Below are 13,731 nucleotides of genomic sequence, written 5' to 3'. Positions count from 1 at the left end.
CATTAGTCTGATTAGTTGTGTCAATTTTTTTTAATTTAAAATAACTAATATGATAAATTACATTAGTAGAGTGCGTAAAGAATACACAAAAACGACTATATATAACACAACTCAATATAGAGATCAATCAACAAAGATCTTTCAAAATAAAACAAAGAAAACCTTACAAAGGAGAGACACATCTTCAAGCAACACGTGTAATATGCAAAGAGCAAATGAAAGACTAGGAAATGCAATCATATATTTGTTCTAGAATCTTCAAATATCTAAAGATAAAATGGTCCATTATTGAAGTTAGGTGTTGTTTGACTGCCCATCTTAATACAGTTAAAGTTGCTTGGTTGGTACTACTAATCATAAAACAATTACATATTTGCTTTATATGCATAGGTAAGATTGCAACATCCAACTCTCTAAATTGATTGTATAGTGGGGAATCCATTAGGAGCCAAAATAAGTTAATGATTGTGGAACTTTTATATATATATATATTTTTTTTTTTATTTTGTCAACAAGCTAAGGTATTTTTTTCTCCCAACTAGATCCATGCCGTATACGAATTTTGACCGCACAGCTCATAACGACACCGTTTCTTCTGATTTTCCGGTTGACGGCGCAATTTGGTAAAAAACAAAACAAATAAATATTCCGTCGTGAGGCCGCGCTGTGTCCGCTTGGACATCATTCTTCTCACCCGCCTTAGCTTCTCTCTCTCTCTCTCTCTCTCTCTCTCTCTGTGATTCTATTGATTGAAATCGAATCTCGATTCATCGATCTGCTTCGTATCCATTATCTTTTCCTTTTTTAATAATGGGTTCCAGTTTTGATCGGTGGGAGAAGGATCCTTTCTTTTCTGCCGCCGAGGAAGTTCAAGAGTCAGCCGACAGGTACCCATTAATTCAATTTATCAAATATTTGCAATTTCTGTTTTGGGTTCTTTTTTTTCAGGATTTGCAGTCTCTATTTTGTCCTAAATTTTTTATATTATTTGTTTGGTAGCAAAGAAAAAAAGTTCGGAAACGATAATGAATGAAAGTTTCAGTTATGCTACATTGTTTTATTGTTAGGACATTTTGGCTGAGCCATTTGTTCTATTGTGCCCTGATTATACGTAAAATTTAGAGCTTGGGTTGTCCTCGTATTGTATATCTGGGTCTTTGTTTAATCAAACACAGGCAGAAAACCATGCTTCCAATTCACTTTCAACGTTAAATGCGGAGTTTGGGATTGGTTGTATTCATATTTTTGTAATTGTTGTTTCTATTGTTGTGAAGGATGGAATCTACGTATAGAACATGGATTCACGCGGAGAAAGACGGTTCTAGCATGTGGGACTCCGAAGAACTCCGCCGTGATCTTCACACTGTCCTTGGCACTACCAAATGGCAGGTAGTTTCCGACCTTCTGACTGTGCCTGCATCCGCACGCATACTCAGCTGACGTAAATTGGATATTTGATTGATTGGGGTTGTACTCATATATCTACTCGTATCAGTAGAGTGAATATCTGATTGAAACTTTTGTGCGGGCAATGCAGTTAGAAGAGTTTGAACGGGCTGTGCAGTCTAGTTACGTGAAGAGCTCAAGTGACGATACAAGAGGCAGGCACCATGAATTTGTTATCGCCATTGAAGACCAGGTTTCAAAAATCGAGAACTCGTTGCAGGTATCCACTCTTTCAGAGGGCAGGGCATCATTGCCTTGGATGCGCTTAGACGAAGGAGAATGCAATGAACTGGCATCGTTTCTTTTGGGATCGTCAACATCTGAAGACAAAACTCCTGGGAAGAGTAATCGAAAGGATATTGAGAATCCACAAGTGACAGATAAAGGTTCAACGCCCGATTGTTCAGAGAACTCCCGTCGTTCTGCTGAGTGCATGGAGGTTAGCGAAGGTAAGTCACATGGACACAGGAGGACCGCTAGTGCTAGTGCTGACATTAGTGCTTGGAAGATTGTCGTTCCTGATGATGGACACCAGCAGAATTTTTCAAAAGAGCAGACTGGGTTGCCTGTACGTAAGATACCCAGTTTGTCAGTATTCCCAAGTTCCATGGAATCTTCATCCAAGTTGAAGTGGTCAAAGAATGGTTTTAGGAAGTGGAAGGCAACGGATCGCCAACAAGAAGCTGATACTGCATTTTTGCAATCTCCTCAGTTGTCTAAGGTGTGTGTTCAATGACTTCAATATGTTTCTGAGGTTAAGACTTTTTTCAAAAAACTTGCTGCTTGATCTCTCTTTTCTGATAAGTAATATAAGATTTTATTGAAGCTAATAAATAGGCATAGCCCAAGTACACAAGGAAGTATACAAACAGGAAACACCTAATTACAAGTTAGGAGCTGGAAAGTGATACAATAAAATCATGTAAGCTGGCTCCATTAAAAACACTGGCTGAGGCCCAAAGAAATAAAGTATGGAAGAAGAAACTTTTAAGCTCATCTGGAGAACGTTCCCTATCTACAAAGCTTCAACCATTCCTTTCAATACACAGACAACACATAATACATAAAGGAATCATTCTCCATACATTCACATTATGGCAATTGCCCCTAATTCTTTGCCAACAAGTGAACAAATCTACCACCCACTTAGGCATCACCGATGCAATTCCAGGTGATTTCTATATCTGCCTTGTTGTATTCATAATTATGTTATTTTCTTTTTCATAAAGGGCATTAATGCATACTATGAAAGAAGTAAGAGTTGCCTCGATGGTAGCAATGATTGTTATGATAAGCAACTTCATGGATGGCATGGAGCTATTCAGAGACAGCTTCAAAGGTCTCAGTACCAGATGCAGTATAGCCGACCTGTTCAAGTGACTTTTTGGATTGCTCTTCTACTATGCTTGCTTTGTAAGTTTTCCTGAAATCCTCCCCAAATTATTTGTTCATATTTTGATTGATTTCATCTCAGTCGGATATCAAAAGCTGTGTGGAAAATTTTGGAGAAGAGTCCTTCTAGAGAGCACCCCATTTGACAACTAATCTGATAACCATCAACAATTTTTTTTTTCACTTGTTTTCAAATTTTGTCATTTTTTTTAAATGAAAATTAAAAAATTTCAAAGTTATCATTGAAGAATTTTTTAAAATTTTTATTTATTAAAATTTTGTCTTTTTTAATTGAAAATTAAAAAGTTTGAAGTTTTTCATTGAAGAAAATTCAAAAAAAAAGAAGGAAAAAACTATTGTTGGTTGTTAAATGGGGTGCAAGTATATATATATATGGGGCACAAGTATCATTTTTCATTGGAGAAAATGAATTGCTAAACGTGATTGCTGGGAATCTCGCTTGAGTACGTGCACTACTCAATAAGCAAATGGAGAAATGAAAGTGATAATGGAGTGGGAAAACATACAGCAAGGGTGACAGAGTGAATATTAGCACTAAACTACCAATAACATTTTCAAGAATGTAACAAATTTTTCAATGTGGAAAAACTAGTGGAACATATGTTGTATTATTTGTTCCAAATACAATGCAATCACTAGGAAAATATTTGTGTCATGGTCTAGGAAAAATTGTCATCTAGCAGCCACTACAATTACTCATTAAGGGCCTATCACGGTACTTATTTTTTCAGTCATTTTATGCCCATGCAATCACTCTTTGCTGTTCATGAACCTTATGAAAAATGGACTAGATGAAGAATTTTTCCACAAGAGCAGTATATAGAAGCAGAAACTTTTTATGCTCCATGTAATATGCTTGATACTTCTACCTCCAGTTCTTTCAGTGTTCTGTTGTATACTGCCCAACTATAATTTGTTTCAGCTGTTGTCATGTTAACTGACTCATTTCTGAGACATGGTAATTCATTTATAAGTTCATACTCTAGCAGGTATAAATGTCGGTATTCCAGCAATTACATTCTTTTGGGGTTATGAGGCTCCAAATTATTGCTGAAGAATAAAATGATGCATGCTTCCATAATGAAGAATTAATGCCTCGAGATGTACATTCCAATCTTAAAGCATTTTGATTTCTCCCTTAAAATTTATGTTGCCAGTTTGTCATTAAAGCACTCTCCACGGAATATTTTGGAGATTGAAAACTTTCTGTGTATCCATCTTTCTCTGTCTCAATTAAAATCATTCTCCAAGATTTTCTTTTTTCATTTGTTAATTAATTGATCATAAAGAAATGTCAAATGGAAGTTAAGTTGCCTCAAGAGTTTCCCCTCTGCATAAGATATTAATCTGGGTCAAAAAGTTTGTACCTGTGGCATCCACACATATTTTTCATCGATTCAATATTTTAATTCTCCATTTGATTCTGCATCCAACTTCGTATGAAGCTTTTATCTCTAATTTTATAATCTATTGATGTCTTATTTTTCTTTTTCTTTTTTTTTTTTTTTTTTTCGTGGGGGGCGGAGGGGGGTTGTTCTTGGTGCTTCCCTTTATGGATGCTTATCTTTCTTTTTCCTCTCTGCAGTTTTAGTGTTATGTGCCGTGTAGAAGGATCTACTTATGTTCTTCATCTGCATTTTGTTGTTGGAGAGGCAGTATTCGGATCAGAGGATCTCAGGGAATGGCAATGCACCATGTTTAGGCTGTTGCTGGATTTGTTGAATCGTGGGTCGTTATTCTTTCGTACACAATATATGTCTTAAACATGCCGGTCCTGGGTGATTACTGCTGAGGGAACGATCCAAGCACTTTGTAGAAACGCCATCTCCCTCTGTTTTTTGCATTTCTTTTTCTTTCCAATTTTGATTCTTTGATGAAGGACAAACTCAGTTTGTATATGATAAGGGGCAAGGAGAGACGTGAAAGAAAGTTTGCATAGGTTTGTAATTCAAAACATGTTTACCTATCAGCTACTTGAAGTTGTAAAAAATACACAAATATTTTAGCAGAGTTGCATTTCTGTTAATCTCCTCCATGTTTATCCTTTGTCTTGTTTTATCTGCAATGGCTGTAGAAGGGAAGGAAATATGGGGACTTGTATGAAATCAGAACATGATACATCCTTAAACGAGGCAAATATGTTTGGCTGAACTTGAAACTCGAGTGTTAAGCACCTTTGCCCTTTTTTTTTTTTTTTTTTTTTTTTTTTTTTTTTTTTTTTTTTTCCCCTAACCAAGTTTTATTGATGAAAAATAAACCGTAGCAACGGTTTCGAAGAAAGTTAATAATAAAATAATAATTCTATTTGAAAGCCTTTACACTACAAGCAATCTCCGTAATATAATTTGTCTGAGTGGATCTTTCCCACTATGAAAAACTAATAGACATCGAGGAATACAAATAAAGGGAATGCTTTCATATGTCCAGTTGAAAGTTGTACATTGCTCAATATTATGCTCACAACAATTTTGAGATTGAAGAGTTTTTTACACTTCCCATTCATCAAAGGAATGTAACAGATATTATATGTCTCTTATGATAGACTACATTGTCGAATCTGTTTTCTGTGTACTTTGGTTGAGCAATAGTTGTATTGCCAGCTTTGAGTCTGGTTCAATGAGAATTGTTTTCAAATTTCTATTCATTGTGTCCTGGATTGCCATTAACGCTGTTGTGGCTACTCCAATTATTGGATTGATACTAATCTTGTGTGAATAAAAAGTGGCGTGCCAATGTCAAATCTACAAACTAATGCTATTGTCCTTCCATTACTTCTAACTATCACATCAAATGAAAGTGAAGATAAATCTTAAAAAATGATGATATTCCAATTTTATTGATATGATCAGACTCAATTCAAACTCAAGATAAAGATGAAGTCAAAGACAAATAGAATGAAGATAAAGGATAAGAAGCTGAAAAGAGAAATCAAATCAAATTCAATCTAATCTCTTGTATATTTTGGATACAGTTAATGATAGAATTCTTGTAATAAACTAAGATGTATAATCTATATAAATATTTCTGGAACTCCTCAAAATATTCATTGAGCAAATCTATGTCAAAATATACAGTTTCTTAAGATTCTTTACCATCACTTGTTTTGAAGGAATACCTTATACAAAAAGGAGTAAGGGAGTTGCAAAAAGATTCCAAAATCAAGCTCCTACAAAAATATGAGATTTACAATGCATCAATTACGGAGGTATTTTTCATAATGTGTGAGATGTGGGGTGATGAATAGTAGTTGATGAGAAAAATTTTTCAAAAAGGATATACACCTAACAAAAACTAGTACAATCAGACCATGCTAAAACTAGTACAAAAACTTGTAAAGTGTTGTGAAAAGTGACGTGTGTTTATCATTTTTCAAAGTTTAATGTCGAAAGGAATGTTTATTTTTGTGTTCCAAACGTAGTTTTAAGTGACGTGTGTGAGGATTTGCTGCCGGCTGCAGATGGAGTACATAATTGCTTGATGAATAAGTAGGTATATCCCCCAAAGAGGAATCGAAGATATTCAGGTTGATCCAATAAATTCTGCCAATATAGATCACTGATAACAAACCCCACAACATACAGATGATCACAATGGATATATAGTGGTTTAACAAATTAGACAAGATGATGATCTAAATTGTGATCTGGGCTGCTCTGGTGAGGCATCTGTAACAGAAATAGGAACCAGCAACCAAGAAGGGTACGAAGAACTCAAGAACAGCTGCATAGTTTGGTGTGATGTCGTCCTTGATCACGAAAGCACTCATCTCCTTGCTTTTGGCTTCCTTGTACCCAACTTCTTTGGACTCTCCGTCTTGGACTGTGCATCCTTCCAGTACACCCACTTGGTATTTTAGGAACAACTTTTGAGCTGCCTTGCTGTGTCCAATAACCTCAAAGTCCTTGCTGGCATCCTTCCCTGCCGCCTCTATCAGCACCTCTTCTCCTCCTGGATGCTCCTCCATGAACCTCGTCACGTCCAAAACCTGATCATGAAAAACAGTCAAATTCACATCACTCCGAGTGATTCACTCGACCCAGAACATGACACACACAGAGACAGAGAGAGAAGGATTTACTCTGCCATTGATGACCAACCAGCAATCTTTCTTTGATTTGTGCAGAGCAACCTGGGAGAGGGTGAAAACTCTAGTGGCCATAGTTTTTACTGGGCTTTGAAAGAGTGCGTGTATGTGGTGTGCTGATCAAGTGAAGTAATTGGTGTGTTGGTTTTGCAGGAACTGAGTGCAGAATTTGTAGGAGAAGAAAGGTAAGGGGGCGGGGGGGATGGGGATGGGGGTTAGGCACTGAGCACGCGAACAACCACCAGTTGTGATGGTAACCATAACAGACACGTTTTGGACCAGACGAAGTTGACCCTCAGATGGTGAAAATGACTCCGATCATGAGGAAGATTGATTGATTGGAGTTAGCTGAGCCTAATTCTGGTCCTCCCCACGTTAAATCTGTTTACCTAACCAAAATCCTCTTTAAATATTTATTTGAAAAACAATTCTACGTATAATCGTGAAATGCGTAAATGCTACACAATCGTTTTGAAAAAAAATAAGGTTTATTATTAAAAAATAAATTTTTTTCATATGAATTTATATTTTATTCACTTTTTTCAAAACGATTACACGACAGTTGCATAATTCACGATTGTAAATATTTTTTCTCTTGTTTAAGAGGCTTGATACGGAAAAGAAATGCTACAGATAATAGAGCACACTTATGTGTCATTTCTTTTCCTTTTACACTTCATTTTAATCAAGGTGAGATAATTTTGCTATACTAATCGATGTGTCTTGGAAAGGAGAGGTGCCACTGAAACCACGGTCATTATCCATGCACACACAAAGATGTTCGACTCCTATCCCATTGTGTTGATGCAGTATTATCCATCAACTATTGATTTTATTATTTTTAAAATAAGAGTGGATATAATAGTTGACAGACAATATCACAACAATACAGTATGATGGAAATGAGATTTACAGTGTAGTATACAACAATTTGAACACAAGCATTTGGTAAGTTGCTAACCGTGGTTTGCAATTTTAACCTTAAACTTCCAAAACAAACACCTTAAAATCCTGTCACTACTGCCAGTTGCCATATAACACTCCTCAATTTATAATCATTAAAGTTGCGTTAGAATATTGAGCTGAGTTAAACTCTTTATAAATAATAGTGAATTGATATGATAAAATAAATTTTATAGAATCCACCTAATATGAGTTTAAATGTGTTTGGATGTTAAAACAAATTTAGATATATTTATAAGGAATTAAAAAAAGTTGTAGATCCCACATACAAATAAGTGTTGAATTGAAAAAAATTATAGATCTCACGTGTAAACAGATTTTGAGTTAAGATGAATTTAACAATTTGAGTGTTTGGATATTAAACTCAGTTTAAAATTAGATTGAACTGAATTGATTTCAATTAAGTCTATCAACCAAACGGGGCTAGACAGCTTTAAGTTCTCTAGATCTTGTGGATTTTGTGAAAGGTTAAAAACAGATGAGTCATCACAGTGGCTTGCCGAGAAGTGCTTTCTTTCATCCCCTTTTATTTAATGGTAATTGGTTCAACGTTTGCTTTCTACAGTACCAATATTGTGTGCACAAAAGCTCTACATTGCACAAAAATTGACAACTCTTAATGGCAGATTTGCAATGAGCGGCATTCTACATTGAGTTCATGGCCACTGCGTTGAAGAGATGTCGAAATGAAAAGCTATTGTGAAGTACGAGTTTCTTGGGTGATTTGTGATAAATCTTTGAATGCATCATCACTTTGATCCTTTTTACTGAATTCCATACCCTGAAACATGACCCTTGATGATCGATACTGACTGCCAAAGGCAGTGCCAAAGCCCCATCCAAGGCCTAATCCAATCCCACAGCCTCCACCTTTAAAACAAAATTCCAAGGTTATGGGTGTTTTTGATATAAAGATGATACATTCTGTTACATGATATAACTATTATAGATCAACCAAATATTTTGCTTTCAATCAAGAGGGTGCTAGTTGCATACCTGCACCGAGGCCCAATATGTTCAGAGGCATGCCTGTAGCATAGAATCATCAAACATCAGCAAATCAGCTGGTTGGTAACAGAAACATAAATAATCAAGGAATTACAGAAAGAGTTCAATCATTTCATTATAAAGTAAAAGTTGATTTGGAAAAATGACAGAATATGACATATGACCAACACCATTAGCATTGTCATACAGGTACCTGAAACCTGAAAAATAACATCATTCTAAAATCATGAGATGTGGAAATAAAACCATTCTAAAATCTAGGATTCCAAATATTTGTCCAAGCCAAACGTCAACAACCTAGTGATTATTGCCCTTCGAATTTCTGACTGATTATTGCCTATACATATATGACATGCATGGTCAAAAGAGATGCTGACGGTCAATGAGCTTGCAGCCACTATTTTTTTGTTAATGGGTAATGAACTTGCAGCCCCTTGTTTCATATATGTCAAACTTTACGCTTTTCCACCAGCTTAACTAAGAGTACTAACTGAATAACTATATTATTATAAGTTGCAAAATCTAACTAAGTGTGAAAAACCAGTAATTAGCTTTTCTGTCATTCATTGTCCACTTGTCAACAACCACAAATGGATTTCATTACCATTACCTATCCCTGAACTTCTGCTACTAAGTGGCCCAGGTATCCTATCTCTATAGGACTATCCATCAGAAGTTTATTTTTTGGAGCTAATTCGAATATTTTGCATGACAGTAAGGCTTTTCTCCTTCTAAATTTGACATTTGAGAAATGGGATATGCTGATGTCATTTTTGGCATTACATTCTTAGACACGATTGCCTTACAGGGTCACATCACAACTACTTAGACAAAATACTCAAAAGATTTGATCATTTTGATTGATTTAAAGGTGCACTTGGGTAAAAACCTCAGCAATGAAATTTCTCCTGCTGTATTTGAAGGTTATATTGTAACAAACAATTATCAATGTTTGGATGAAATGAACCCACTAATAGATATGTTTTCACACTAGCAAGAGCTGTCATTGGAAATCCTATGGCAAGACTTGTATAGCTAGATCAACCTCTGAATCTATGTTGCTTCAGAGAAGGCTGGATCAGAAACCGAATGGCCGACTTTGTTAGTAGATTTGCCTTTTTGGACTAAACTAGTCCCACATGTTTGAACTAATTATGATTGCCAGGCTGATATAACTCTCTAATGGGAAAATCCAGACACAAAAGATTGAGGCATAACATTGTCAGACAGCTTATTGAGAATGGATGGACGATGTAAGGTCAGAGAGAAGCTTGGCTCGTTCTCTTACCAAGCCATCGGCTGGGAACCTAAGGGATGACACATTGAGGAAGATAAAGATTGATATTCAATTGTTCTGATCATAGATTCCATAAAGGAGGTTAAATGGAGAAAATGAGGTCACATGACATCTTATTAGATATTCTCACCCTAGTTTAGTTTATCCATTCATTTGAAGAAAACAATGAAGAGTGCATCCCTATAGAGTATAACAATAGTGTTAATGAGAGAGGTTGAACTATTAAGTTCTTGAAAAGGGGCCATAGGCTCTATTTTGGGATGGGTGTTAACAGTAACACACTCCTGATGAATGCCACCATGCTCGTGAAACCCAAGAGGCACATAGCCTATAATGCACCAATCCATTCTAGAACAACCTTGATTAAAGAAAGCCACGCAGGTGATAGCTGTTGTCAACTTACATAATCGAATTTGGTAAGCAAGTGTAACACCATTTCAGTAACTTCCTACCTATTTATCCGAATGCGTGGCTAAGACCCATGCCATCTTGATATATACTGTTTCAGTTCCTTCCAATTCTAGTGTTTGAAACATGAGTGGGGAATGTTGTGTTTGTGTTATTTGGCCAAGACTAAGTTTACTCATCTCTTCCACCCCGAAACACTCTGCCCTTTGCATTTTCTAGCAACCAACACTCACACAGTTTCACTTCCACCCAAAAAAAAAAAAAAAAAAATCAAGCTTTACTTTGTCAAGGAACGATGATTGAGGGGAGGTTGGTGTTCTAAAGAATCTAGTGGAGCTTACGGGGTGCGTTTATGGAAATATATTAGAAAAGGACGGGATTCCTTCTCCAATAATTTCAGATTGAAGGTAGGAGATGGAAAGAGGATACTCTTTTGGCATGATCTGTGGTGTGGAGATACTGCTCTCAAGCTAGAATTTCCTGCCCTTTTCAGAATTGCAAGAGATCAAAATGCAGCTGTTTGTGATTCTTACTGCAGCAGTAATAATAAGGTTGAATGGAATGTTATTTTTAAAAGGGATGTTAATGATTGGGAAGTGGATGAAGTTAAGGCATTGCTGGTTAAACTTTACAGCACAAAGTTGGTGCTAGAAAGAGAGGATAGCATGGTTTGGATTCCAGCTGGAAATGCTAAGTTTTCAGTTTCATCTTATTACAGAATTTTGTCAAGCCATAGTAGTTGTGTATTCCCTTGGAAAAGTATTTGGAAAGTGAAAGATCCTTCCAAGGTTGCTTTTTTCTGTTGGGTGGCTTCTTTGGGCAAAGAGTTGACAACTGATAATCTTAGAAGGAGAGGATTGTTTATTGCTGATTCGTGCGTTATGTGCAAAAGGGATGGAGAATCAGTAAATCATCTTTTTCTTCACAAGATTCTTGTGGAATGAGGCTTTGAGCTGGACAGGTTTACATTGGGTAATGCCTAGAGAAGTGGTGGATTTATTGGTAGGGTGGAAGGGTTTGAAGGGCTGTAAGAACAAAAGTTCGGATCTGTGTTTGTTGAGCAACAAGAAATACCGTATAGTCAAACTATTTTTGCACAATGAAAAAGAAAAAAAATCCAATCCAAAACACCGAAAGATGAAATAAAAGTTCTCAATTGAACAAATTATCTCAAGCACGTGAACATGAAAGGGACAAAACACAGACCTCCGAAACCCCAGCCAACTCCGAAACCACAACCGATGCCGAAACCTGAAGAAAAGAAATTTCAGAGACCATTGTAAAGTTAGTAACAGACCATTGAGGAAAAAAAAAAAAAAAAGGAAGAAGAAGAAGAAGACAGAGAATCGGATTCTGAGAAATGTCCCAGCTTGAATAATCGTATGCATAAGGTATAGCAGGCCGTACCAATTCCGACGCCAGCTCCATTGAAATCTGTAAGCACCATACTGCTTTATGCGGCCGAATAAGCTCTCTTATCAAGTTTGGTCCGTACAAAGAAACTAGACAACCTTAAATATGGGGGTTTTCCTCTGTTATTCAATTTACTACATTTGGACCGAAATTCAATTATTTATAAAATAACGAATTTTGTTACTCGTAATCTCACACATTATATGTCATATTTATTATTATTATTATTATTATTATTTTATTTTTTTAAATTAATTAAATTCTTCTACTCATCATTTATATACTATAAATTTAACAAGAGAAAAAAATTAAAAATTAAAAAATTATGTGCAGTATATAATGTAAGAATGATGAGTATAATTTTTCTAAAATAAATATATTTTCATATCAGCTGCTATGTAAAATAGAGTGTATATTTCACTCATATAATTTTAAAGTGTGTAAAGTTTTGCGCATCTGTTTTTTTTTTTTTTTAAAAAAAGATAAATGTATAAGCTATATAAAAAAAATATTTTTAATAGTAAATGACATTCTTTTTTGAAGAGTGTGCGACCTTATACAATTTAAAATTATATATAATATTATTCTATAAAATATTAGTGATAGATTGCAATCGTTCAGGGAAAGATCATGTAAGGCCCTACCTCTTCATCAAAGTGGCCCGGATCAGTGCATGAAAATGGCCCAGCCATTTTCGTGTTTAGTGAGAATCCTGAACGACGTCGTTTTTGAGGTGAGTGTTTTCTTCTTCAACTTTCGTTTCTTTCCGCATTTTTCTGTTTCAGTTTTAGTTTCTCCCGCATCTCTCTCGCGCACGTCTCTCTTTTCTTTTCGGTTTCATCTTTATTTCTTGTTGTTGGCATTAGTTTGAGTTTCCGAATCCCATGCCCTAGACACCTCACGTGGATTTCTGTTACTGCGTTGCTTCTGGTTTCCTGAGTGTTGCCGTCTGCTACACTCTGTTTTTTTCCTCCATTTTTGCATTTTGGTTTCCGTCTGCAACTCACGGGCATCAATTCGCATCCCCTCCATTTTCGACTGGTAAGGGTTTCTTTCTCATCCAAGTATCGGTTTCTCCTTCTGTAACCGTGCGATTTCTGCTTCTTAGTTTTGGGTTTGGTTTATCTTCTTTTTGATGCAGTATCTGTTTTGGCTGTGAGTTTGAGTAGTTTTTTGTGAGTTTTTCTGGTTGTTACGTGGTGAGTATTTCGGGTTGGTGTTTTGTCCTAGGTTTGGATTATTTGAAGTTTCATTGTAGTGGAATTGTTGGACTGGTGGTTGAGAAAATATTTGGAAGTTTTAGTTTATACTTTATGTTATGGAGTTGGGAATGGAAATAAGAGTGCTTTGTGTAGTGTAAACTGGTTATGTTGGCAAAATCTGCGTACTTCGCTCGAGCAGACTGTCGAGCGCGATTCGAGCGAACAGCCAAATGAGCATTGGCTTGAGCGGAGTGTCGAGCGAGACTCGAGCGAACCTCTCTGACTTGCATTCGCTCAAGCGGAGTGTCGAGCGAGACTCGAGCGAACCTCTCTGTCTTGCATTAGCTCGAGCGGAGTGTCGAGCGAACCTCTCTGACTTGCCTTCGCTCGAGCGGTCTGTCGAGCGAACTTGGCTCGAGCCAACTGTCAAGCCAACTTTTAGCAAATATTTTTTTTAGTTCCAAATCAGTCTCCACTTATAACCAACATACTGAGTT

The 13,731-nt window shown here is 36.3% G+C and overlaps 2 protein-coding genes across 4 annotated transcripts; one reads left to right on the top strand and one right to left on the bottom strand.

The window, feature by feature from the left end:
- Positions 1-583: 583 nt before the first annotated feature.
- LOC121242683 lies at positions 584-4,892 on the top strand. Of its 3 annotated transcripts, none has more exons than XM_041140607.1 (6): positions 584-887; positions 1,275-1,389; positions 1,538-2,167; positions 2,676-2,859; positions 3,849-3,962; positions 4,445-4,892. In XM_041140607.1, exons 1-5 carry the CDS (start codon positions 811-813, stop codon positions 3,911-3,913), a joined length of 1,071 nt encoding a protein of 356 aa, XP_040996541.1. In that variant the 5' UTR covers positions 584-810; the 3' UTR covers positions 3,914-3,962; positions 4,445-4,892. The 3 variants fall into 3 exon arrangements, 2 of the variants coding, with proteins under 2 accessions (XP_040996541.1, XP_040996542.1); XR_005935946.1 differs by lacking the exon at positions 3,849-3,962 and having other exon boundaries at positions 593-887; positions 4,445-4,536; positions 4,650-4,892; XM_041140608.1 differs by lacking the exon at positions 3,849-3,962 and having other exon boundaries at positions 594-887.
- A 1,504-nt stretch (positions 4,893-6,396) lies between these two features.
- On the bottom strand, positions 6,397-12,162 carry LOC121242680 (cytochrome b5). Its single transcript, XM_041140602.1, has 6 exons — positions 12,027-12,162; positions 11,826-11,870; positions 8,903-8,935; positions 8,624-8,776; positions 6,938-6,993; positions 6,397-6,844 (listed from the first exon to the last, which is right to left on the bottom strand). Exons 1-6 carry the CDS (start codon positions 12,064-12,066, stop codon positions 6,491-6,493), a joined length of 681 nt encoding a protein of 226 aa, XP_040996536.1. The 5' UTR covers positions 12,067-12,162; the 3' UTR covers positions 6,397-6,490.
- Positions 12,163-13,731: the final 1,569 nt, after the last annotated feature.

The sequence above is a fragment of the Juglans microcarpa x Juglans regia genome, chromosome 8D (assembly GCF_004785595.1).
Source record: "Juglans microcarpa x Juglans regia isolate MS1-56 chromosome 8D, Jm3101_v1.0, whole genome shotgun sequence".
Classification (NCBI taxonomy): domain Eukaryota; kingdom Viridiplantae; phylum Streptophyta; class Magnoliopsida; order Fagales; family Juglandaceae; genus Juglans; species Juglans microcarpa x Juglans regia.
This window is presented reverse-complemented; position numbering and strand designations above follow the sequence as displayed.

Bases quoted from the DNA above. Each gene is read 5' to 3' on its own strand.
- LOC121242683 (XM_041140607.1), top strand. From the start codon at position 811: ATGGGTTCCAGTTTTGATCGGTGGGAGAAGGATCCTTTCTTTTCTGCC. The intron at 888-1,274 runs GTACCCATTAAT...ATTGTTGTGAAG, and splicing joins GTTCAAGAGTCAGCCGACAG to GATGGAATCTACGTATAGAA. The intron at 2,860-3,848 runs GTAAGTTTTCCT...ATACTCTAGCAG, and splicing joins TCTTCTACTATGCTTGCTTT to GTATAAATGTCGGTATTCCA.
- LOC121242680 (XM_041140602.1), bottom strand. From the start codon at position 12,066: ATGGTGCTTACAGATTTCAATGGAGCTGGCGTCGGAATTG. The intron at 6,994-8,623 runs AAGAAACTCGTA...TTTTCACCCTCT, and splicing joins AGATTTATCACAAATCACCC to CCCAGGTTGCTCTGCACAAA. The intron at 6,845-6,937 runs GTAAATCCTTCT...TTTCATGATCAG, and splicing joins GGTTGGTCATCAATGGCAGA to GTTTTGGACGTGACGAGGTT.